The sequence below is a fragment of the Hemicordylus capensis genome, chromosome 1 (genome assembly GCF_027244095.1).
Source record: "Hemicordylus capensis ecotype Gifberg chromosome 1, rHemCap1.1.pri, whole genome shotgun sequence".
In the NCBI taxonomy this organism is placed as follows: Eukaryota; Metazoa; Chordata; class Lepidosauria; order Squamata; family Cordylidae; genus Hemicordylus; species Hemicordylus capensis.
This window is the reverse complement of record NC_069657.1, coordinates 2652701-2674507: the sequence shown is the minus strand read 5'-3', so window position 1 is coordinate 2674507 and position 21807 is coordinate 2652701. Positions and strand designations below refer to the sequence as shown.

The following is a 21807-nucleotide window of genomic DNA, read 5'->3' as shown; positions in this document are numbered from 1 at the left end:
CTTGAAGGGGCTAGAGGTATTTTGATTTATTGATTTATTGATTTTAATAAAATCGTGAACTTGTCCGGACCAGACTGGGAGAGTTCGATGGGGGCCGGACCAGACTTGGCCGGTCAGGTTTGAGTCTGGTATGGACTCGAACCAAACCAGTCCAGCCGATTCTGTGCACACCCCTACCTGCATCCACTGGGTCAGCTAGTTAGAGATCATGCTGCCTTGCCCTGAGCATCCATCTGGCCTTTTCATTCCAGTTGAGGTGGGCTACTATCTTGTAGCTGCTCTTCAACTGTGGCAGCAGCAGGGCCTTCAGAGGGAAGGCCTTGTCATTGCCTAGCCTTATCCAAGTGCATCCATCACGGCCAGGTGCAGAGAATGTGCCATACAATGGATGGACACAAACTGTAGCTGACAGACTGGTCTCAACATGTTGGCAGGGCACCACTGTCGGTGATCAGGAACCCTTGGTGAAGGTTTGGTTGCCTGGACAGCCATTCCTCCACCTGGTGTTTGATGACCACTGACAGCTAATCTGCCGTGTGTTCAGTGTCCATTGGCTCCACATGCAGCACAGCCCACCTGGGCTTTGGTGCATAGGATAGGTTGGCCACACCACCACCACCAGATGTCCCTTCCCTCTCCTGCCCCCACCAGTGTGCCGCGAGGGACAGGAAAGCAGCTTTTACCCACTACAGCTGGTCCACAGATCCATAGTGAAGTGCACACTGGTGCAGCATTCTTCACCACCTGGAATGGCTGGTCATCCAGAGCCATCATCTCTCTAACGGTCTGAGTGATGAGATGAGACTCTAGTCGAGCAGACCGCGTACCCACCGATAGCACCCCTGAGCAACTGGCAATGTGTCTTGCTTGAGAGTAGGAGCATATGCCTTGCCACCGCTAGTCGAGGGTTCTCCTGGCAGCCTAACACTGCCAGCAGGAGCAATGACCCCTGGATAATGACGTTGCAGGTGCCATCATCGCCAACATCCCAAACACTTAGGGTCCTCACCCTGCTGACCTGTGCCCTGCAGTGGGTGCAGGCAGCATGTGTAGGGTCACCTTGGTGGAGCTCAAAGTGGTCCCACAGCATGATGCTCTTGATCTGGGACTGTTTTGGTGGTGGTGGTGGTGGTGGTGGTGGTGGTGGTGGTGGTACTGGGGCTGCTGGTTCCTCCTGGGGTCCACCATCACCACTGCCCTCAGTCTAGGGATGAGAAAGCTCAGCAACAACCGGGATGACTTCCCCCTGCTTCTCCTCAGCCTCAGTCGGCGGGGGAGAGTCACACCACCAATGAGATTGGAGAGGAGGATGAAGAAAATGATCTAGCAGCCTAGGGTCACACCAGGCCATGCAGAGGCCCATGCCTCAAAAATGACCTCAGCCTCCAAAATGGCCACCACACCAGGGGGAAATAACTGAATGGGCCAGTTTTGAAAGCAAGGGAGGCCACTGCAGGGAGGGGGAACCTCCATAGACCCCCCTCGGCCACATCGGAGGGGAAAAAACCTAGAGGGGGTAAGTTTTTTAAAAGATATATATTTTTAAAGAGCTCATTGACACCCCAAATGGGCTGGAGTGGTTCCATCTGGAGTCAAACCGGGGTCGGCCCAAATTGGGGGTGGTTCGGTTTGACCTCGAACTGTCAAACCTGTTTGCAGATCCTTAGTGCTAGTACCCACCTACGTAAATCCCTTCCCACAAATTGTGCCCTCTTTAAAAGAAAGAACTCTAAAGGTGGTTGCGGGGGGTGGGTGGGCTCACCAATCTGGCGTCTTCTTCTTCTTCCAGTGTCTTCAGCTGGAGTCTGTCTGACCAGTAGTTCCAAGCCATAATACATATCCTTATAAAAATTGTGGAGGACAAGCCACATCTGAATAGAGGCATCCTGCCACCTCTCTCATGTGAAGAGGATGCCTCTTCTGAGATGAAAGCCCTCAACTTTTAGAGAACTTCTCTGCAAGAAGTCATCTAAAAGCCACTGGTTATGCAACTAAAACATGATTGGTTGACTTTCTTTAGTCATGTGAGATCCCTAACATTTTGCAGCGCAGCCGCCCACTTCATCTCTGTTGCAACATTCTCCATGAACCCCCAGGAGCACCACCAAAAGCAATGCAGTTTGTCCCCTGGAACATGGTGTGCAAACAGAATTGCAGTGTGGTGGGGGCAGAGACAGAGGGACAGAGAAATTACAGGTGTGCCGTGCTGCCTCTCACAATGGCTCCCTAATTCAGCGTGCAACATTCTCTCAGGCCGTGCACTGAATTCCATTTAGCAGCAAGGGGAGTGTTAAATCTGCAATTTCACAGGGAAGCCGTGATCATATCCAAATAGCATGTTTGAACAGAACTTCTGAATTGCGTTCTCGAGCTGCTACATTTGTTCAGCAAAGGTCACCCGGCGCCAGGGACGTCTCGTTTCTCCAGATTTAACAAAGTCAGAAATTAATCTGTCATTGATTTAGAGTGGGAGAGGGCTGGAAATAAAGGGAACCACAAAGGGGCAGGGATTAACTGCCTGTCTCCCAAGCCTCCTCCCACCTCATGGTGAATTTCCTCTCAGGATGCAGAAGCAGGTTCATCACCTAGTGACAATGTCCAAGTCCTGGGCTTCATTTGGTGGGGGGAGGGGCTCACCATGCTTGAGTACCCCCACCCCCCACCACAATATTTTCCGTGCTAAGGCCAAGCCTTGGAAATGTGATGCAACCATAAAGAGTGCCTCTGACCACATGCAGAGTGCATTGTCCTCAGTGCCACCTCACTGCGATTTCCTTCCCACTGTCATTCCTTCTGTTCTCTCTTTTTCACAGGACAATCCAGGTGGACTTTCAAGATTAGAGACTCTCACCCTCGAAGCAGATCCAGATTTTCCATGATGTTTGTTTTTTTGCCCTTTTGATGCCTTGATTACCAGGAATTCAACTTCCAACTGCAAACGTCAATGACAGCAGTTCAGACGGGAAGAAAGAGGTGAACTTTGGGTTGTGCTCGGCTGCCTCCCTGCCTTTGTCAATAGCCCAGGTGGCCTTGGCGTGCACACGGGCCAATGAGTACGGAGAGCTCGCCATGGCCGGAGAGGGTTGGCACACAAACCGGGGTGGGTGGAAGGGCAGCGAACAGGCCAGAGGGGAATTGATCCACTTCCTCTTCCTGGAACCGATGTCCCCCCTCCGCAACACAGCTCTCTCTCTCCCTTTCACTCACTGCTGTGTCGGATTGCCCAGCTGGGCTAGAAAGTCTGTTTTTGCACGAGAAATGAGGAGGGTGGGAAACTCTCCACAGAGTGCATCAGAGTCCCTGCACTCGGGTGACTGCCCCCCAGCAGCGGCTGGTCCTAATGAGCCAAGCGGGCGCCCAAGGCGGCACCTCTGCTTCTGCTTCCCAGAGCTCCATTTGTGCCTCTCTCCACCAGCCCGGGCTGGTCATTCGTCAGGTAGAGCTGCGTAGCTCTACCTGACGAATGGGCAGCCTGCAGGCAGCGTGGCTCTCATTAGCCCTGGGACAAGGCAGGACAGAGAGGGGCAAACGGAGCTTTGGGAAGGAGAGGCAGCTGGGCCTCCCCGCCCTCCCCTTTCCTGCTGCCCCCTGGCCTTTGGTCTCCATGTGGCCAGCTTCATCCACTGCAAGCCAGCCAGGAAGATCAGAGACACAGGATTGGAAGGGAGGGCTTCGGCAGTGAGGCTGCTTTCATGGCAAATGTTCACGGATTAACAAAACCAACACAAACCCAGTTCAGAAACCAACAGTTAGAAGAAAAAGGGCCTGGGAAGTCGGGAAAGAGGTGGGCGGCGGGAAACAGTTTTGATCCACAACAGGTGCCCCTGCACTTCTCACAGGGCTCTGCCTTCTGACCTGGGCACAGATTTCCACTCCGAAAATGAGGGGCTTCACTTCTTTGCCACAATTTTTTTTCCCCCTTTGGTCATCAGATAACTTATCTCATCACTTTTTAAATGTCTCTTCAAATGTTTTTGAATATTCAAGAAATATGCTGAAGCATAATCCTGTGTTGGACTGGGGGTGGGAAAGATGCAGCATTTCCTGCACTATTCACCTCTAAGGTCCCCCTAATCAACCAAGGGTGCTCAGCGTCAGTTTTGCCCACTGAGGGTTCAGAAGCCAGAGCTGCGGGGAGAAACAAGCCCTGGCAAGTGGCTTCCGGGTTCTGAATGGAACTGCGTGACAAGAGGGAGTCTAGGGTAGGGTTGCCCTATTCTGGCTTTTCAAATCCGGGTGCCTAATTGGCATCTCATGTAAATTGGCTTGAAAATAATTTCTGAGCAGAAGAGTGATGGCATGTTTTGCTCCATAACTCCACTTCTACAAGGAAGGCCTAGAGCTTAGCTTAAAAAAAAAGAAAGAAAGCTGAAATCCAGGAGAATCTGGGTGGGCTAAGCAATCTGGGTGAGAGGCTTAAAATCCGGGTGAAACCCGAAATTCCGGGGTGGGGGCATGGCAACTCTAGGAACACTCTGGCACTTCTCGAGTTAAACAGATTTTCCTTCCTCCACCCTTTCCTTTTATGGGCTCTTATTTTTTCCCTCCATGGAGGTAGCAGCAAGGTAGCAAGGAAACTTGCCAGGGGCACACCAAAAGTGGGGCATTTGGTGGCCAATGAACTAAGGAGGACGCCTGAGGCAGTGACAAGATGGCAGCGGGGGTTGGCTTGCAAGAACACACAATGCCTTTGAACTTTCTATATCAGAGATATAATACTGTTCATAAATACGGAGGCTCCATTTGGCCAGCATGGGGAACAACTACAGTTAGACGTCCTTTTCCCACAGTGACCAATCAGATTCTCCTTTTCCAAAAGCCTGCAGATTGACAGATCCAAACACCTTTGCTTTAAGAATAGCGGCAAGATGCTTTCAATTTCCATCTATGCTCTAAAAAGCACATAAAGTGCCCATCTTAACTTCTGTGCCATATAAACTGGAAATGCTTTGCACTGTTTGGTATTTTATGCTGGTTTGGAAAATGGGACTCCACACTTTGCTTTGGTCTTTCAGCTGGACATTGGGTTGGGGAGAGATGCATTCAGGCAGATATGCAGCAGGTGCAGTTTCCCCAATGACCTGCTAGACATATCCCTGATTAATTTCTGTTTGATGTATCTCTACAAGGCGCAGTGCTTCCTCAAAATGACACCTGTATAGTAAATGCCCTTCCAGAAATTCTAAAAGGTCCCCAGTCCGGCCACAATAACTTCTTACAGATACATCAGACAGGCAATCATCAGGTGTATCTCTTCAAGACACAGTTCTTTCCCCAACCACTATGTACTATACCTTACTCATGAGTAGACGTGACCTTACTTGTGCTCCTCAATCTTATTTACAAGTGGATTCTACCAAAGACAGCCACAGGGCTCTGTGGTCACAAGGAGTTTGACATCAATTCAATGGCACACTTTACCACATATTAACTTGTGAGAAAACTGTCAGCCTTACTAACAAGTTGACCTTCAAACTTACCTATGAGTGCATCCTTGCTCATGAGTAGCCCCTAAAACCTAAGTAGGCTTCACTCTTATTTGTGAGTTGTTCTACTCTGTAGAAAGGATGCAAGGTTTACTTCTGAGTAAGGATCAAGACTACTCACAGGTTGCAAGGTTGCGGGTCTACCAACGAGTAAGGGCACAGTCTAATTTTGAGTGATGTTTTGGCTTTACTGGTGAATGAAGGTGTATCCCTACTCATGAACAGACCTGCAACATTGTTCATAAGTTTGGGCTCTACTCATGAGTAAAGATACAAGAGCATGAGTAATACTCATGAGTAAGGATGAAAAATCACATGCAGGGGATGTTCAGCAGACAACATTAACACACACTATGAGAAAGTAATGGCTATTTACTGCCAGAACTGTGCAAAGTCTCTTCAAGGTGCAACTTTAATATATTAAATATCTCACTCTGTGTTTACTCTCCTTTGCTATTTCCCAGCCCAGCAGTGAAATCCTTTGGTCATCACAGGTTACCTACAAATCACCGGTCGTGGAGGAACCATCAGTAGCTTTGTGCTGGAGTAAGAGATTCTGGGCACAACCCAGCAGAAAGGTCTTCTGTGCAAGCCCCATTCAGTTCAGCACAATTTGTGTAAGAGGACTTCCCATGGGATTGTGCCCCTGCGCCTCTTTCTCCAGAGAAATCCTAAAATGGTCTTCCTTAGACTGGAGGTAGGCTTGGGTTTCTTTTTCCTGAGAACTGAAGGTATAGTTTGACAGGGGGGTGGCTATGCATGGGGGGGCGGGTTACACTCCTCTCGGATTTGCACCTGTTAAACAGGCTTGGCAGTTCTTTGTTATATCAAACACCTGGGGGGGGACCCTATTTGATCAGAGCCAACAGTGGGGCAAAAGAAACAGCTGTGAGCACCATGAGAAAGGGCAGCTTCTCTTCAGCCACTGTCTGCTCTCTGAAAAAGTATTTTCTCTCTCCAGCCTTAAGGGAGCCATCCAGTTACAAAGCACTTTCAGATTAACGGCTGCTTCAGCTTCACTCAGTGGGTTCCACATGTTGAACTTTCAGGAAAGGACCAAAATGGCCACATCAAATTGGTCTTCCGCAGAAAAGCAAAATATGGGAAACGGCAGGATTTGTTGGTTCTTATTCAGTTTTCACTTCAGCCATTTGAAGCAATTGTGTCTGAGTCGGGCTTGTTTGGGTCTTTCTCATTTCGTTCTTGAATGGACCCTTGCAGCGGCTCGCAGCAAAGAGACGTCTTCCGCACTGACTTTGAAAAACAAAACTTAATGAAAGTGGCAATTCCATCTTTGTGTGTTATTTCTGTAGATAGCTTTGAATTCCCAGTTTTCAGAAGGAATTAAGGAAACCACAATTTGTGGTGGGCAAAACACAGAGCTGCTGAGCTGGAATGACATACAGCATTCAATGTACTGTCGAGATTTCCAAGGTTGTTTGGGACTGTTCGGCACAAATCACTCAGGACCTCGATCAACTCATCCTCTCCTTAATAAAGCTCAAAGCACTGATGTCCAGATGCCACTGAATCAAGGTCCATTCCCCAGATCTGATTGGTTGCCAGCTAAACCTTCCCATTACATCTTTAACTAGACTCTGAGGTGCTTCACACGATTGGTGTGAAGCGCCGGAGGGGTTCTGCGTGGAGAATGGTCTTAGCCCGCTCTCCCCACAGATGATCAAAAAGCAACCCTGGGCGGCTGGATCAGCTGCCCACATGACTCCCGGCTTCGTCACAGAGCCGGTGAGAGCTGTGGGGATTGGGGGCCGTACAGGGCTGCTGTTTGATCATCTGTGGGGATCATCTGCTTGCAGCCTCCCGTGTGCCACCATGGCATGGAGCCACGCCCTGGTGGCACACGATCAGAAAACTCAGGTTAGTGGAGCACTCGCTCCACTAACCTGGGCTAAGGGGGAGCTACTTTGGTGGGCTAGCCACCAGAGAATCACTGGGTTCGTCCGCAAGCCTGCTGGTTCTCAAGATGGGGGGAAACTGGGCTGGGCTTCTTCAGCCCGGTTTTTCCCCATTGTGAGAATAGCCTCTCTGAATTGTATGCATCTGGATCAGGGAGGCTCAGAATTACCTGTTGTTGTTGTTGTTGTTGTTGTTGTTGTCTGTTGTTTGTTGTTGCAACTTGTCCTTGCAGAACCTGCACTCCCCTTTATATTTCCAATGTATGTATTTATCACTTACGTTTTCATACTGCTCTTAGTCCTGGATGCCCATGCATGCAAAGGAGCGTCCATGAGACCTCAAGGACAGGACCTAGGAAGCTGCCTTATCATGAGTCAGGCCATCAGTTCGTCTAGCACAGGGTTTTCTCCACTGATTGACAGTGGCCCTCCAGGGTTTCAGAAGGGTCATAAGAACAGCCCTACTGGATCAGGCCCAAGGAAGCCCATCTAGTCCAGCATCCTGTTCCACACAGTGGCCCACCAGATGCCGCTGGAAGCCTACAGGCAGGAGTCGAGGGCAAGACCCGGCTCTGCAGACTAAAGTCTTTCTGGGAAACCAATCTCATTTGCTGGCCTCCTGGGCCCATACAAGACACCTCATCCCAAAGAAGAGGGGGTTCTAAAAGTCCAGCTGAAAGAGTGAAATGGCGGACGGGGTGAGAAGGAAGAAGAGGAAGACTGAGCTGCCGGAAGAGGAGGCAGCGTTCCTTTGAAAGATGTGAAGTTTCTTGGAGTCTGGGTGGAACAGTTTGGCATCTTCCAAGGCATCATGTGCAGCCAGGGAGAAGTTGGCATCACCTGAAGTCACCACATCAAAGAGGCACGCCTGGAAGTAAACGTCCTCGACTGGCAGCTGCTCCTTGCACAGCAAATGGGCCTTTGCTGCAGTGCTGTTGCCGCCGCTGCCACCGCTCCTGCCTCGAGAGATGCGCTGGCTGGCGGGGCAGCCTCCCACACAGAGCTGCAGGTCCTGCTCATCCGTGAAGGAGAGGGCCACCTCCTTGGCTGCCCGGATGGAGAAGGACAGCTGCTTCCCTGCCTGGCGCACAAATATGGTGGTGCCAATGTAGGACGCTCGGAGCTCCACGTGCCGCCCAGGGATGTGTTCATGGATGGTCAGATTGCTCCCTCCTGGCCTCTCACCACCATTCACTGAACCGTCAACAAAGGCTGCCGGCAAGTTATCTATCTCCGCCTGGTATACCGTCTGGTCGATGCACTCCTTCATGTTCTTAAATATGATAGTGAGCTGAAAAGAGAGAAGAAGTTCAGCCTGTGGCCAAGGTGATTATCTAGTCCAGGGGTATTACAGTAGACTTACCTTCCTAAAGGGGAGTACAAAAATTTGAGTCTGCTTGTACCTATTTTGCATTTCTGTAGAAGGGAACTGACTCCCTTCCACCACAAGGCAGGGGGATTGGAGAGATGTGCATAAGAACAGCCCTGCTGGGTCGGGCCCAAGGAGGCCCATCTAGTCCAGCATCCTGTTTCCCACAGTGGCCCACCAGATGCCTCTGGGAAGCCCACAGGCAAGAGGTGAAGACATGTGCCCTCTGATGATGTTGCTCCCCTGCATCTGGTATGCACAAGTATCCTGCCTCTGAGCCTGCAGGTAGCCTATAACCATCAGGACTAGCCATCACTTCCATGGGATAACCCCTGGTTCTAGTGTGGTGATGGAGAAAGAAGCACTGCTTTCGACCCACTCGCTCCTCACTGTGCATAATTGTACAAACCTCTAGCATGTCTCCCCCTTAGCCACCCTTTTTCTAAGCTAAATAGCCCCAGGTGTTGTAGCCTCACCTCGTAAGGCAGGTGCTCCATCTCCCTGTTCATCTTGGTTGCCCTCTTCTGCATCTCTCCCACTTCTACAAGTTCCTTTTTTGAGACACAGTGACCAGAACAGCACACTCTACTCCAAACGTGGCTGCACCAAGACTTGTATAAGTTGCCTTTTCCCCAGCTGCTGCACACTGAGTCGTCATTTGCAGTGAGCTGTCCTCAACCCCAAGATTCCTCTCAGGCTCAGGACCCATCAGGGTCTCTGCAGGGACATCTGTGCTTCTGTGCCCAGGGATGCTCCTGAAGAGGAGGGGCCGCCACACACCAGCCTGTCTCTGCTTCCTCCTCCCTGCCAGTCCTGAAACGGTTATTCTGTTCCCCCTCTCAGCCTCCTCGACCCGCACTGCTTTCCCAGCCTGCCATTTCACCCAGCTCCCGAAGAGGCATCTTCGGGGCTACCTTTCTGGAAAGTCCCAGAGCCGCCTTCTCTCCCTGGAGAGCCCCCAAGCCTGCGACCCCCCCTCCAGCACACAATGTGTCAGGCTTCTGCTAAGCAGCCAGGGGAATGCCTCTTCCCAGGCCCAGCAAAACGCAGGGGCCCTTCCGTGTGCTGCTGGAACGAGCCTCTTGGCCAGGTGCCTGCCTCCTTGGTCCACGGAGTGCAGGACTGGCAGCTGCTCCCCAGGGACCCAGGCAGAGAGGGGACGGCCCTGGGATCCTGCTCCCGGAGGGGTCGTGAGGAACCAGCAGTGGCCACCCCAGATCGAAACGCCACTTCCTGTCTCGCCACCTCGCACCACCAGTGCCAGGAACACTTTTTACCTTGCTGATTGCTGTCGCGTTTGAGCCTTTGGCTACTGGCTGACTAGTGGCTTGTGCAAACAAATAGTGGTTGTCCAGAAGCGGCCAGGAACCCTCCACGTGGCAGGTGTGGAATTCATCACTGAAGGTCCGCACGTGGGGGTCCCCAAAGATGGCGCAGTGCAGGTAGGTGGGAGGCCAGCCGTGCTTGTGGGCAAAAGTCCTCTCGTAGTCACAGATGTCCAAGGAGCCAAAGCCCTGGGGGTTGGGGGCTGGCGCCTGGGGCCGTGGGGGCGAGGTGGGGCCTTCCCTGGTGCAGTTCTTCTGGATCATGAGGTCTTCGATGCCGTAGACAGCCGAGTGGTATGCCAGGTTCCCGCGGCAGGTGCGGGCCGTCCGGCGGGTGCAGCTGGAGTAGGAGCGCAAGGCAGTGCAGTGGGCCACGTTCCGGCTGGGACCCGGCGGCAAGTTCTCCGTGGCAGCCAAGTACTCAGAGTTGCAGCGCGAGATCTTGCAGTGGGAACAAGCTGTGGGGTGCAAAACAAAGCGCGTCACGACTTGAGAAGCAGGAGGCCCATCTCAGTGCCCTGTGCCCACTTGGCGACATTTCTTCATCACGTGCCCAGGATTAGACCTCCAGAGGACCAAACTGAAGGAAGATCAGTGAACAGGCTTGCCCTCTTTTTCTAGTTAGAAGCCGTGGCCTGTGGCAGCGGGGGGGGCGGGGACGGGACTGACACTAACTGAGTCTGTGGCACCCAGAGATGGGGGTGTTAACAAGTCCTCGGTGCTGCTTTCCCCTGAAGCTGCTATTTGCCCCATAGGGCAAAGCATGCTGGATGTTTGTCCTGTTGGCAAATAGTAGTGTCAGGAGCGACTTTGACTGGTGTAGGGTTATCGTCCTCCCCCAGTGTTTGCAGTACATATTTCCAGGGGAGCATTTAAAACTGCACAATAACTTATTCTCGGATTTGTCACATCAAGCCTTTGGGTGGCCCCTGAGCCAAATCTGGATCTCCAAGTGCCCCCCCCATTTAAAGCTCTGAACAGTCTGAGCCCTGCCAGGGACACCTAGAGGGATGCCTTTCTTCATATCGTCCTCCCCACCGCCTCAGGACCGGAGGAGCGTAGGGATGTGCACGGAACCGGCGGGGGGCGTCTCAAGGGTGCGCATGCGCGCCAGGTACTTCCGGTCGCTTCCAGTCTGATGGGGCAATGGGGCAACAGGGAGGTACGCTGCTGCCCTGCTGGACCCTTTTAAACTGCAGCACCGGAGGGGGAAACATGGCGGGAGGGGTAAGAGCACCCTTCCCCACCCTTAAAGGTATCCTCACTGCCTTTGAACTGGCCAAACCGCTGTTCTTTCGAACCTGTTTGGAGGCCCATAAAAGGGCCTCCGAATCCCTGGAGGGGAGACCTTGCTCTGTGCCTGCTCATTCTGGGATGTGAGATTGGCTGAGGCAAAGAGCAGGGCCTTTTCTGTGCTGCCTCCCCCCACCCCCCGGAACTTAAATAGTGTTTTAATAGCTTAACATTGTTTTTGAAATATTTTTGAAATTTTAAATCATTGTAATGTGTCAATCTTTTCTGTTATCATTTATTCCGTTTTAACTAATGTTTTAACCTTTCTGTTGTAAACCGCCCAGAGATGTGAGTTTGGGCGGTATAGAAATATGTTAAATAATAATAAATAATAAGTAACTTCCTTGCATAGGGAGAACCATCAAGGCACCTCTTTGCTTCCAGAAAGGAAACATTCCTATCTGCCAGCACTTTTCCTAGCTACTGAATTACCACCATCTACAGTATTTTCATTGAATTTTTCTAATTATTTTGGAAGAGAACTCGTTTTAGTGGGAAAGTGACTAAGGAGGCTTTTATCTGCTGACATATACAGGCTGAAGGAAGCCATGGCATATGATCCTGCCCACCTGCTCAGGGCTTTGGAAAAGGCCCAGCCAAAGAAATGCAGGGGCAGGGTACATGGGACAGGGCTCTCTTGGCCACGGGCTGCAGCACTCTCTGCTCCAGGAGGCTGAGTTCTGCCTTCCCTGAGATCCTCCTGGTGCTGCTGGGTAGAAATGAAATTGTCTTGATGTGCCTTGGACATGGATCTCTGGTTCCTTGATCTCTTGTTTTCCAGCTTGACTGAAGTGTTGTCTTTAATATTTTGTTGTGTTTTTAATTTTATTGAAATTTGGCTTGTTAGCCACCCTGGAGGTCCCGTTGTTGGTGCAGAAAGGTGGAGTGTGAATATTTACTGCAATAAATGAATGAGCTGCACCGACAGAAACCCCAACAGGCTCTGGTAGGGGGAGATGGGGCTGGGGGGTTTGGCCAGCCTCTTCCTTGTCCCTGTGGCCCCTCAGCACAAGGGGCTGCCAACCAGAACCGTGTCCCCCTTTCCCCCTTCTCGCCCACCAAGTCCTGACTTCCCTGGTGGGCAGCCCTGACCCGCATTCCCTTACCATGTCTGCAGAACAGGAGCAGGAGGAGTGTTTTCAGGTAGAAGCTGGTCTTTCTGAGCAGCATGGCCTCGGGCAGCAGGCCTGTGTCCCCACTGAGATCCATCCAGAGGCTATGGAGACCAGTCACCACGAGCTCTCTGCTCTCCTTTCCCCCTCTTGTGCCCTGGAAGTAAAGCAGAGCAGCACCTCATGAATTTGCAATTAGTCCTCCCAGATAGCTCCCAGATGCGGCACCACACCAGACCAGACCTGGGAACTTTGGATGGGTGTAAAGGTCTGTGCCTGAACCCACTGTCTCCCCCATCCATGTAAATGGTTAGGGGGGGTTATGGGGTGGGTGTTCTGGGTTCGATTTAAAAGGTACAGTAGCCCCCAGCAGGGATTCCCAAGCAGTCAAGTTCTCAAACAAAGATTGGAGAAGGGGTGCCCAGCCCCTGTTGGGGGTTCTTGCTCCCCAGGCTTACTCATATCAAGGCCGGTCACTGAGGTCAGTATGGGTAAGCCAAAATCCTTCAAAGATATGGCCACACGGCCTAAGGCACACTGCCCAGGCATGAGTGTGCCAGGCCATGGGGACACCACACACATCTCGGCCATGGCACATGGGGCATCTCGATGTCCTCTGAGTGTGTGCAAGGCCTTAGAGCGATTTGAGGGGGGGGGGGTTGCAGAGTATGTTTACCATTGAGACATCAGTGGGGGGACCTTGGGAGCATTGGTGGGTGGGCTGGCTCAGCTCCTGAGGCTGCAGTCAAACAAACATTATTTACAAACATTGAATCCACTCCCTTTTGCTACCAGAGAATCTACTCTCAGAATAACACCTCAGAAACAACAAAACCCAGTGCCCCATGGGCTTGTGAGTTTGGGGTGGTTGGCACACTCTGTGCACTACACCACCACTCGCTCTGGGCTACTCTGGTGCCCCCCAAGTGGAGTTATGAGGCTTCTGAAATCCCCATTATTCCCTATGGGGGAAAGGTTAAAGCCGCAGAAACTTCAGAAATTCTTTAAAAACCAACCCTTTCACCAATCTCTTTGAAATTTGGATGGTAGCAGGCACCCATTGGGGCACTACCACCTGACCCACTCTTCTGCCCCCAAAACCCATTTTCTGCCCCAAATCTGCCCCAAAGACATGCCATCTTCAAAAATTCTTTAAAAATCACCCCTTTTCCCAATTTCTTTGAAATCTGGGTGGTAGCTTCCTTGCACCCATTTGGCACTACCACCCACCACAACCCACTCTGGGCCACCCTGGTGCCACCCCCCGCACACACACACTGGGGAGTTATAACTAAGGCTGCTGAAATCCCCATTATTTCCTATGGGGGAAAGCTTAAAGATGTGTAAACTTCAAAAATCATTTAAAAACCACCCTTTTGCCCAATTTCATTGAAATTTGGTTGGTAGCTTCCACCCATTGGGCACTACCATCCACCCCACTCTTTTGCCCCCAGGACCCCTTTTTTGCCCTGAATCTTTTCAGATTTGGAAAATTCAGGTACAAATCGAATCTGGGGTGATTCAGGGGGCAGATTTGGATCCAAAACAAATTGGGGGTAATTCAATGTGGGTACAAATCGAAACAAAAAAAATCAATTTGTGCACATCCCTATTAGACAGATTCATGGTGGACAGGTCTATCAGTGGTTACTAGTCTGGTGGCTGTGGGCCATCTCCAGCCTCAGAGGCATGATGCCTCTCAATACCAGTTGCAGGGGAGCAATAGCAGGAGAGCAGGGCATGCACATACATCTTGCCTTTGGGCTCCCCAGAGGCATCTGGTGGGCCACAGTGTGAAACAGGATGCTGGACTAGATGGGCCTTGTGCCTGATCCAGCAGGGCTGCTCTTATGTTCATATACAGTACAATGCTTATTATCATCATTATGACCACACAACCACAATCAATGGAACTTGGCATTTCTGAGTGTTGTTCAGGCTTTGCTGCAAGTAAATCTCTCCCCACCCTGCCTCTAGAACAGGCATTTCCAACCTCAGGTTCCCAGATGCTGTTGGGCTAAACTTCTCATCCTCCCCAGCTTTTGGCCACTGACTAAGCTAACTTGGCAAAGAGGCACCTTTTACCGTGGTGATTCTCTTTATTTAGCAGAGGGAGAGTAACTGGCCCTCTCCACCCACAGCACAGTACCTCCAGTGACTGTTGCTTAAGTTTCTTTTTAGATTGTGAGCCCTTTGGGGACAGGGATCCATCTTATTTGTTTATTATTTCTCTGTGTAAACCGCCCTGAGCCATTTTTGGAAGGGCGGTATAGAAATCAAATAATAAATAAATAAATAATGAAATCTAGTCCGACAACATTTTGGGACCCATGGTTGGGAACTCCTTCTCTTTAGAGTCAATGCTTACCTGAAGTGGCTGGAAGTGATCTTTCCTCACTGAAAAAAATGGGTCGCTTGGAAGACTCCTTTCCTCATAACCCCTCTGACCCACTCCGATGATCCTGGAGATATTCCCAAATGGAAATCCTTCTGTAGCTGGAAATTCCTGTTGATGGCAACTTGTGCCAGCCGAGACAGAAGCTGTGTGTCCTCCGCATAGGCAGCTGGGGGTGGGGGGGTTTCCTGTTCACATCTCCAAAATCAGTCATGGAAGAAAGTAGCCCAATAACTTGACCAGCAACCTGTTCCCGACTGTCAAATGCCTGTCACCTTTGGGAGTGTTCACTTAGCAGGATTCAGGTGCCGCGTCCTCACCCACCATTTCGGTAGAGCGTCAATCTTGTCTCCGGTATTTTCTGCCTTGCCCCCAGCCGTGCCCATGTCCCCTCCACTCAGAGTGTCAAAACAACCTGCAAGAAGGATCTTCCCATCTTCTCTTTTTTGTCACAAAGGAAGACATTTTCCTCTGTTTCTAGTACCCATCACTGACTTGGTGATAACCTCTGAAACTATTCATGGCCCTGTTTGACTGAACGTGTGTGTGTGTGTGTGTGTGTGTGTGTGTGTGTGTGTGTGTGTGTGTCACAGACTTTGTCCCTCTTTCATGACTCACAACAGGAGCTAATGATCAACCAGCTGAACCTTGCACAAGGTGTCCCCCTGTGGCAGCTGATTTGGGAGATGATGAGGGTCAGGGTCTTCCCCCTTGTGCTGTGGTCCTGAAGAAACCTTCCCCCTCAAAGCTGCTATCACCTTGGGAGGGGGAGCTGCAATAGATAGCCATAGCCACATCCCTCCCAGGACAAATGGCCACCTCCATGGCAGATTTTTATCAGGACTTCAGTGGAAGAGGAAAGGGTGAAACCCTCTCTCCCCCCCCCGCCCCATGCCACATTTCCAGTCCAGATGTGGAAACTGCCAATGCTCTTTTCCACCTCTCCAGTTTCCGATGCTTTTCTCCAACACGTGTTCCATCTTTCTGATGGCAAAATGCTCAACAGGAGCATTTTTCTTTGTCCCCAGGAGCCCACAAGGAGATGAAGGTGCTTGTGGATGGAGATCCAACTCCGCAGGAGTCAGGGGCCACAGCAGAAACGGAAAGCATTTTATCATTTGGGGCAAATGCTGCTTATGGCAGTTAAGACATTGCTTAGGAAATGGATATTAAAAGCACAGCAATGGAAAAAAGAAAAGAGTATATGAAAGCAGCAGCAGCAGCCGCCACCAAAGAGTCCCAGTTCAGAGGGTGCAAAATGCCCTCTGGAATGGAATCAAATCATTCTCACTCGAGCAGTGGAGGAAAAGAGCAAAGGGCAGTGCATTGTGGGATGCCAGAGGACTTCCTCCTCTGGCTCTCGGCTCTGTCACTGACCGCAGCACTGCCCGTGTGCTGCACAAATGGCAGGGCTTATTGGGGAGGGGGGATCATGTGTGGGAAGGCAGGTAGGCGCCTGCCTTCCCGCCCACCTTCCCCAGCGTGCTCATGAGAACTACCTCAAGGAGTTAAACCCCAACACAGAACAAAACCAAGTCACAGCTCCCAGCCAGCCCACCTCGGGGGCAGCCCATAGCCATCAAGCCTAGCAGCCAGCTAAAGCCGTAATCACACCTTGTGGCAGTGAATTCCAAAGATTAATTAGAAGAACATAAGAATGGGAAGAAGAGGGGAGAAAGAGGGGCTTTTGCCAGTGACGCAGCACAAGAGTAAGACTGTGGCAAGGTGTTCCTTTGACACACTGCCGGAAGAGGCCCCCACCGGCCAGAGTAGGCCACACTGGACTAGATGGACTGAGGACTTCCCATGCTGGCTGGAGCGAACAGCACATGCCCTGCCACTGAGCTCAACTGTGGGAGACTCACCAGCCCAGCAGTCGCTGACCTTGCTGGCCTTTGCGCTCCCTCCCTCCCCCGCCCGCCCGCCCCAGCCATGTTCCCAGTCAGCTTTCTGCTTGCAGAATGAGCTGCCGGAAGGGGTTGGGGAAGCAACACACCCCTGAGGTTTTGAGCCAAAGGTTGGTCTGGTGCACAAATGCAGCTTGGCCCCTTGAACCATCCTGCCTCCCCCCCCCCCAGGGGTGGACGAGCAGCAGGGAGGCGTTTGGAGCAAGAGTGAGCAGCAGAGCGGGAAGAGTGAGGCGGCCCCTCCTTCTCCCATAACTTCTGGCTTGGCCCTTCCAGGGACTGGGAGACTGGGGCCCTCTCCTCTTGGATATGTCCATATCACGGGGGCAGGCCGTGGCCTCTCTTGGAGTCCCAGGGTGAGATGGCCTGGCTCTGCGGACTCCCCCCAACTTCGCTCTCATCTGTTCCTCCTGTTCCACCAAGGGAAGGTGAGCACCATTCTCTGAATGACGCTGCTGCCGCCTGGGGACTGACTTCCTGCACATTCAGTCACTCTTGGGAGACTCTCCAGCCCGAGACATGAGAAGCAAGGAACTTCCTGGGTGTGGCCTTGGGGTGGACCCAGAGGCAAAGCAGACATTCAAGGAACAAAGCCAGCAGGCCAGGGCAGCTGAGCTGAGGGGTTGCTTTCCTTCCAGACCTGCCAGACAGCCATGCCCTCATGAAAGCTCTTGCCTGCAAAGCCTGACCCGGCCGTGCAGGGTCCAACTGCACAGGCGTGGCAGCCTCCAAAGTGGCCCCCACGCTGGGGAATAGGCCCAGAATGCCCAGCCTGGGTGATTTTTACAAAAAGGAAGGCCCCCGGGGGGAGGGGGGACCTCTGCAGACCCCCACTACCACCTCAGAGAAGCCCCCCAGAGGGGGTGAGTGAAACCCAAAAGAAAATAATAATGAAAAGGCTCGACGAACCCCCGAACAGGGGGTGTGTGTTTGGTCCAGGGTGGTTCGACTCAACCCCCAACCTTTGGACTGAACCGGTTCTATATCGAACCTGTTGGCACAGCCCAGTAGGGCCAGCTCAGCTGCCACACTGGCTCCTTTGGGTCCTTGTTCCTTTCGGATGAAAGGAGGATCCGGGACCAGGATCTGCCAGAATGGGGGTGTGTCTGAGGGGCAGGATGGCCTTTCCGGATATTTGCACTCCTGTTTGGGGGGTGGGGGGCTTTGCAGACAAGGAGGGTCTTCTCACAGTCAGTGAGAAGAGCCTCAGTGGGGTTTGCGGGGAGAGTGCGCTAAGCCCGCTCTCCCTGCAGACAAGCAGGGAAGCAGCCCTGGGCACCTGCAGCAATCGCCCACATGACTGCTGGCTCCATTACGGAGCCGGTGGGGGCTGCGGGGACCAGGAGCCAAACAGCCCCCGGAAGCTCCAGCATGCCCTGCATGTGCGTGCAGGGGGCATACTGGAGACACCGCTGAGCCGAGAGGCTGCTTTTTAGCCTTCCGGTCGGGGGTCTACTCGTAAGTTGCCATGGCGTGGAGCCACACCACGGCAACACATGAGCACAAAGATGGGGTTAGTGGAGTGCTCGCTCCGCTAACCTCGGCTGAGGGCAGGGGCAATTAAGTGGGTTACCCGCTTGTAAACCCCCAGGTTCACCTGCAAGCCCGGTGGTTTACACGACCAGCAAAAATCGGGCTAGGAGAGCCGAGCGCAATTTTTGCTGTTCATGAGAATAGCCTCAAGAGCTTTCATCAGGGCACGGCCGTTAAAAGCAAAGATATGTGGTAGCATCATATTAAAAGATGAAGGTATGCCTCTGAGCATGTACAGAGTGCCTTTTACATCTCCATAGGAGTGTAGCAAGCTTGGAGTGGGCCCAGAGACAAGATTTTAAAATGCCCCCCTACTGAAGTAAAGAAAGCTCATGAGGAAAAGAAATCTTAAATGAGGCTGAATAGTGGTAACAAAAAGAGAGAGTGAGATAGGAGAGCTGGTCTTGTGGTAGCAAGCATGACTTGTCCCCATAGCTAAGCAGGGTCTGACCTGGTTGTATCTAAATGGGAGACTTGATGTGCGAGCACTGTAAGATATTCACCTCAGGGGATGGAGCCGCTCTGGGAAGAGCAGAAGGTTCCAATTTCTCTCCCTGGCAGCATCTCCAAGAGAGGGCTGAGAGAGATTTTTGCCTGCAACCTTGGAGAAGCCACTGCCAGTCTGTGAAGACAATACTGAGCTAGATAGACCAATGGTCTGACTCAGTATATGGCAGCTTCCTATGTTCCTATGAGATAGTAAATTGTGGACAATGCAAGTCATGTAATGGTCCTAGAGAAAGACCTGCTGTTCTGGTAGCTCCAGGTCTTAACACTCGGATCAATTTTGGAGGATGAATACAACTGAAGGAAGCCTGGGCGGGTTTGTGGCTGGGGGGGTCAGTCATGTGACTTGCCTCTGGGGGCCCCCCAAGGCAGTGGGCCCCCAGACAACTGTCTCCCCTTGCCCCATGATAGTTACGCCCCTGCATCTCCACTGAGCAACCATCTGTAGGCTCTCTTTAAATCCAGCCTATTCTCTTTCTGAAGCTCTGAAGAGCCCTGCCACTCAGTGGTCCACACCCCAAATGGGAGTTGCTCGCAGGGGGATGCTTCCCCTTAGGCGATTTCCGGCAATCCCCAACTCCCCTCTGCCATTCTCTCCTCGTCAATCCTGTGACCTGTGAAGGCGTTGCAGTGCCAGGGTTGTGCAAGCTGAAGCAGCAGCACTGCTAGGGAGGAGCCCGGTTGAACTTCCAGGGTTACCATCATTCCTCCCATTACGGTAAATGGCAGAAACGACAGTAAATGCCAGTATCAAAACCAGCGTCCTGCCCAATGGCACAGCTGCTTCCGTGTCTGCAGCAGCAGAAGCAGCAGCACCACAACACCCTCCATCCCATCCCCCTCAGGACTGTGCATCACACCAGCCAGGGCCTCCGAAAAAAGTGCTGGTGGAGGGAGAGGCCCAAGGATTCAAAGTTCAACTCAGCTATGAGGCCCCCTGTAGCTCTTTCAGATGGTGACTTTACTTTGGGGGGGTGGGTGTGCATTCATAGATTGGCTAGATTTACCTTTATCATGCTAATGATTCTACCCCAGCACCTCTCTCTATTTGATCCAGCATTTCCAGAAAAAGTAGCTTAAAACCAGCATTTTGAAAACCCGGAAATAACTCGAGGTAAGCTGGAATTTGCAAATAATTTGCAAAGCCCAACTTGTGTCTGGAGTAGGTCCAAGGATCTTGAAGGGACTTCGGGGTAGGTTTGGCTGGTGTGTGAACACACACTTTCTCTCCCGAAGGAGATTCAGGGTAGAAGCCCTGTCTGTCAAGCCTCCTGGGGAACTTTGGACTAGTCTTGAACCCTCCATCTCACCATCTCAGGGTTATTGTGAGGACAAAATGATGAGGGGCACGGCCGATGCACCGGCATCTCCCCAGCCTCCATTGCCAACCGATGAGCTGTAGAGCAACAGAAGGAGGCAGCTCTGCAGGTGGCATTCACCAGGACCCAGGAAGCCTTTGGTGACTTGAGCCACCTGCCCACTGGATCCCAGCCAAAAGCAGAGCAAGCAGAGAGCAAAGCACCAGGTGGCAGGCAGCTTGTGGAGCCTCCGTGACGGACCTTGGCACTGGAGAAGCCTGGAAGATGCTGCTCACCAGCCAAGCGACAAGCAGCCCTGCCCCACAAATATTTCCTGAAATTTCTCAAGGGGAGAATATGAGGGGGGAAATTCGGAGGAATTTCTACTGAACGTTTGAATACTCTCCACAGTTCTCATGAGGGTCTTTTGTTTCAACACAGCAGCTGACTTTCCAGAAAGGATATCCTCCCACCCTGCATCATGACCCCCATTCAGAAGAAGAAAACAGTAATAATAAATATTTTTTTTAAAAAAAATGTCCAGTTACCATTGATGGGGTCAGAAACAATTGAGACTTCTTGGATTGTTGCTTGGTGTCTATAAAAGGGCAAGAGAAACACTCCACAAGCAGCTGATAGAATCTATTTAATTTTATAGTCAAAGCTATGAACAAGTTTATTACTCTGCCCATGCTCAGGCACTGTGGACAAGACAAAGGGGAGGGGGGGTCTTGCACTCAGCACATGCCCAGAGTGAACAATATACCTGGTTCAGTAACAGGCCTCACTGAACAGAGGGAGACCCAGATGGTGCCCTGCTGCATCCCCGTTAGTTACTTTTCCCTTTGGCTTGCCAAGTAACCCTCAGGGGCCTTCAGAACTGCACATTCTAACGAAAGATTGGTCAAGGAAATGTGGGATTTTGTTTCTCTGACCTTGACAATAATATTATTTTGTCCATAAACTTGATTATACGACTAACTAGATTCTATCAACTGCTTGTGCACCCTTAAAAAAAAGAAGCAGCAGCAGCAAAGCAGCATTCCCAGTTCATTGGGGGCTTTTCCCCTGAGCATGCTGCTCTTGAGAGTATTCCGGAGGCCTCTCTTGGCCATGCCCCCAAGCAGCCATCCATGGATATGTGCCGCATTTCTGCGCGAAGAAATTTAACCACACAGCTCTACCTGACAAATGGTCAGCTCTGAGAGCTTTTTTAAAGTCTTTAAAGATGCATTTATTCACCCAAGCCTTTTAACTAGGATTGTGGTTTTAAATTGTTTTAATGTGTGTTTTAATTTGTTTTCACTTTGTTGTAAACCACCCAGAGAGGTACGTTTGGGGTGGTGTACAAATATGAGAGGGAGGGGAGGGGAGGGAGAAGATGGTTCTTGGGTGGGGCAGGAGACAACAGAGCAACCCAAGTTGCCTCCTTTGGTGCCCCCCACCACCCCTGCTCATGAAGATGAGGCACTGCTGGCATAGCTAGAGTTGACCAAGGGGAGACAAACCCCCCTGGACCCGAGGTGGTGCAGCGGGGGGCGGGGGGGCTGCTGCCTGGGTGACAGCTTGCTGATTGCTGCCTCCTTTGTGCCTCTTTACAGACGGGCGGCAGGGGGCTCATCTCCAGTTTTTGACAACCTTGCTATGTCCTTGGTCCAGCTTGCAG

The 21807-nt window shown here is 51.6% G+C and overlaps 1 protein-coding gene across 1 annotated transcript; it reads right to left on the bottom strand.

Moving 5' to 3' along the window:
- Positions 1 to 5879: 5879 nt before the first annotated feature.
- LOC128345095 (hemojuvelin-like) lies at positions 5880 to 15403 on the bottom strand. The gene is made up of 4 exons (XM_053296487.1): positions 14870 to 15403; positions 12496 to 12658; positions 10049 to 10554; positions 5880 to 8693 (listed from the first exon to the last, which is right to left on the bottom strand). The coding sequence occupies exons 2-4, from the start codon at positions 12596 to 12598 to the stop codon at positions 8064 to 8066; spliced, it is 1239 nt and encodes a 412-aa protein (XP_053152462.1). The 5' UTR covers positions 12599 to 12658; positions 14870 to 15403; the 3' UTR covers positions 5880 to 8063.
- Between the last annotated feature and the right edge of the window lie 6404 nt (positions 15404 to 21807).

Bases quoted from the DNA above. Each gene is read 5' to 3' on its own strand.
- LOC128345095 (XM_053296487.1), bottom strand. From the start codon at position 12,598: ATGGATCTCAGTGGGGACACAGGCCTGCTGCCCGAGGCCATGCTGCTC. The intron at 10,555-12,495 runs GTAAGGGAATGC...TGCACCCCACAG, and splicing joins GCTCCTGTTCTGCAGACATG to CTTGTTCCCACTGCAAGATC. The intron at 8,694-10,048 runs GTAAAAAGTGTT...CTCTCTTTTCAG, and splicing joins ACGCGACAGCAATCAGCAAG to CTCACTATCATATTTAAGAA.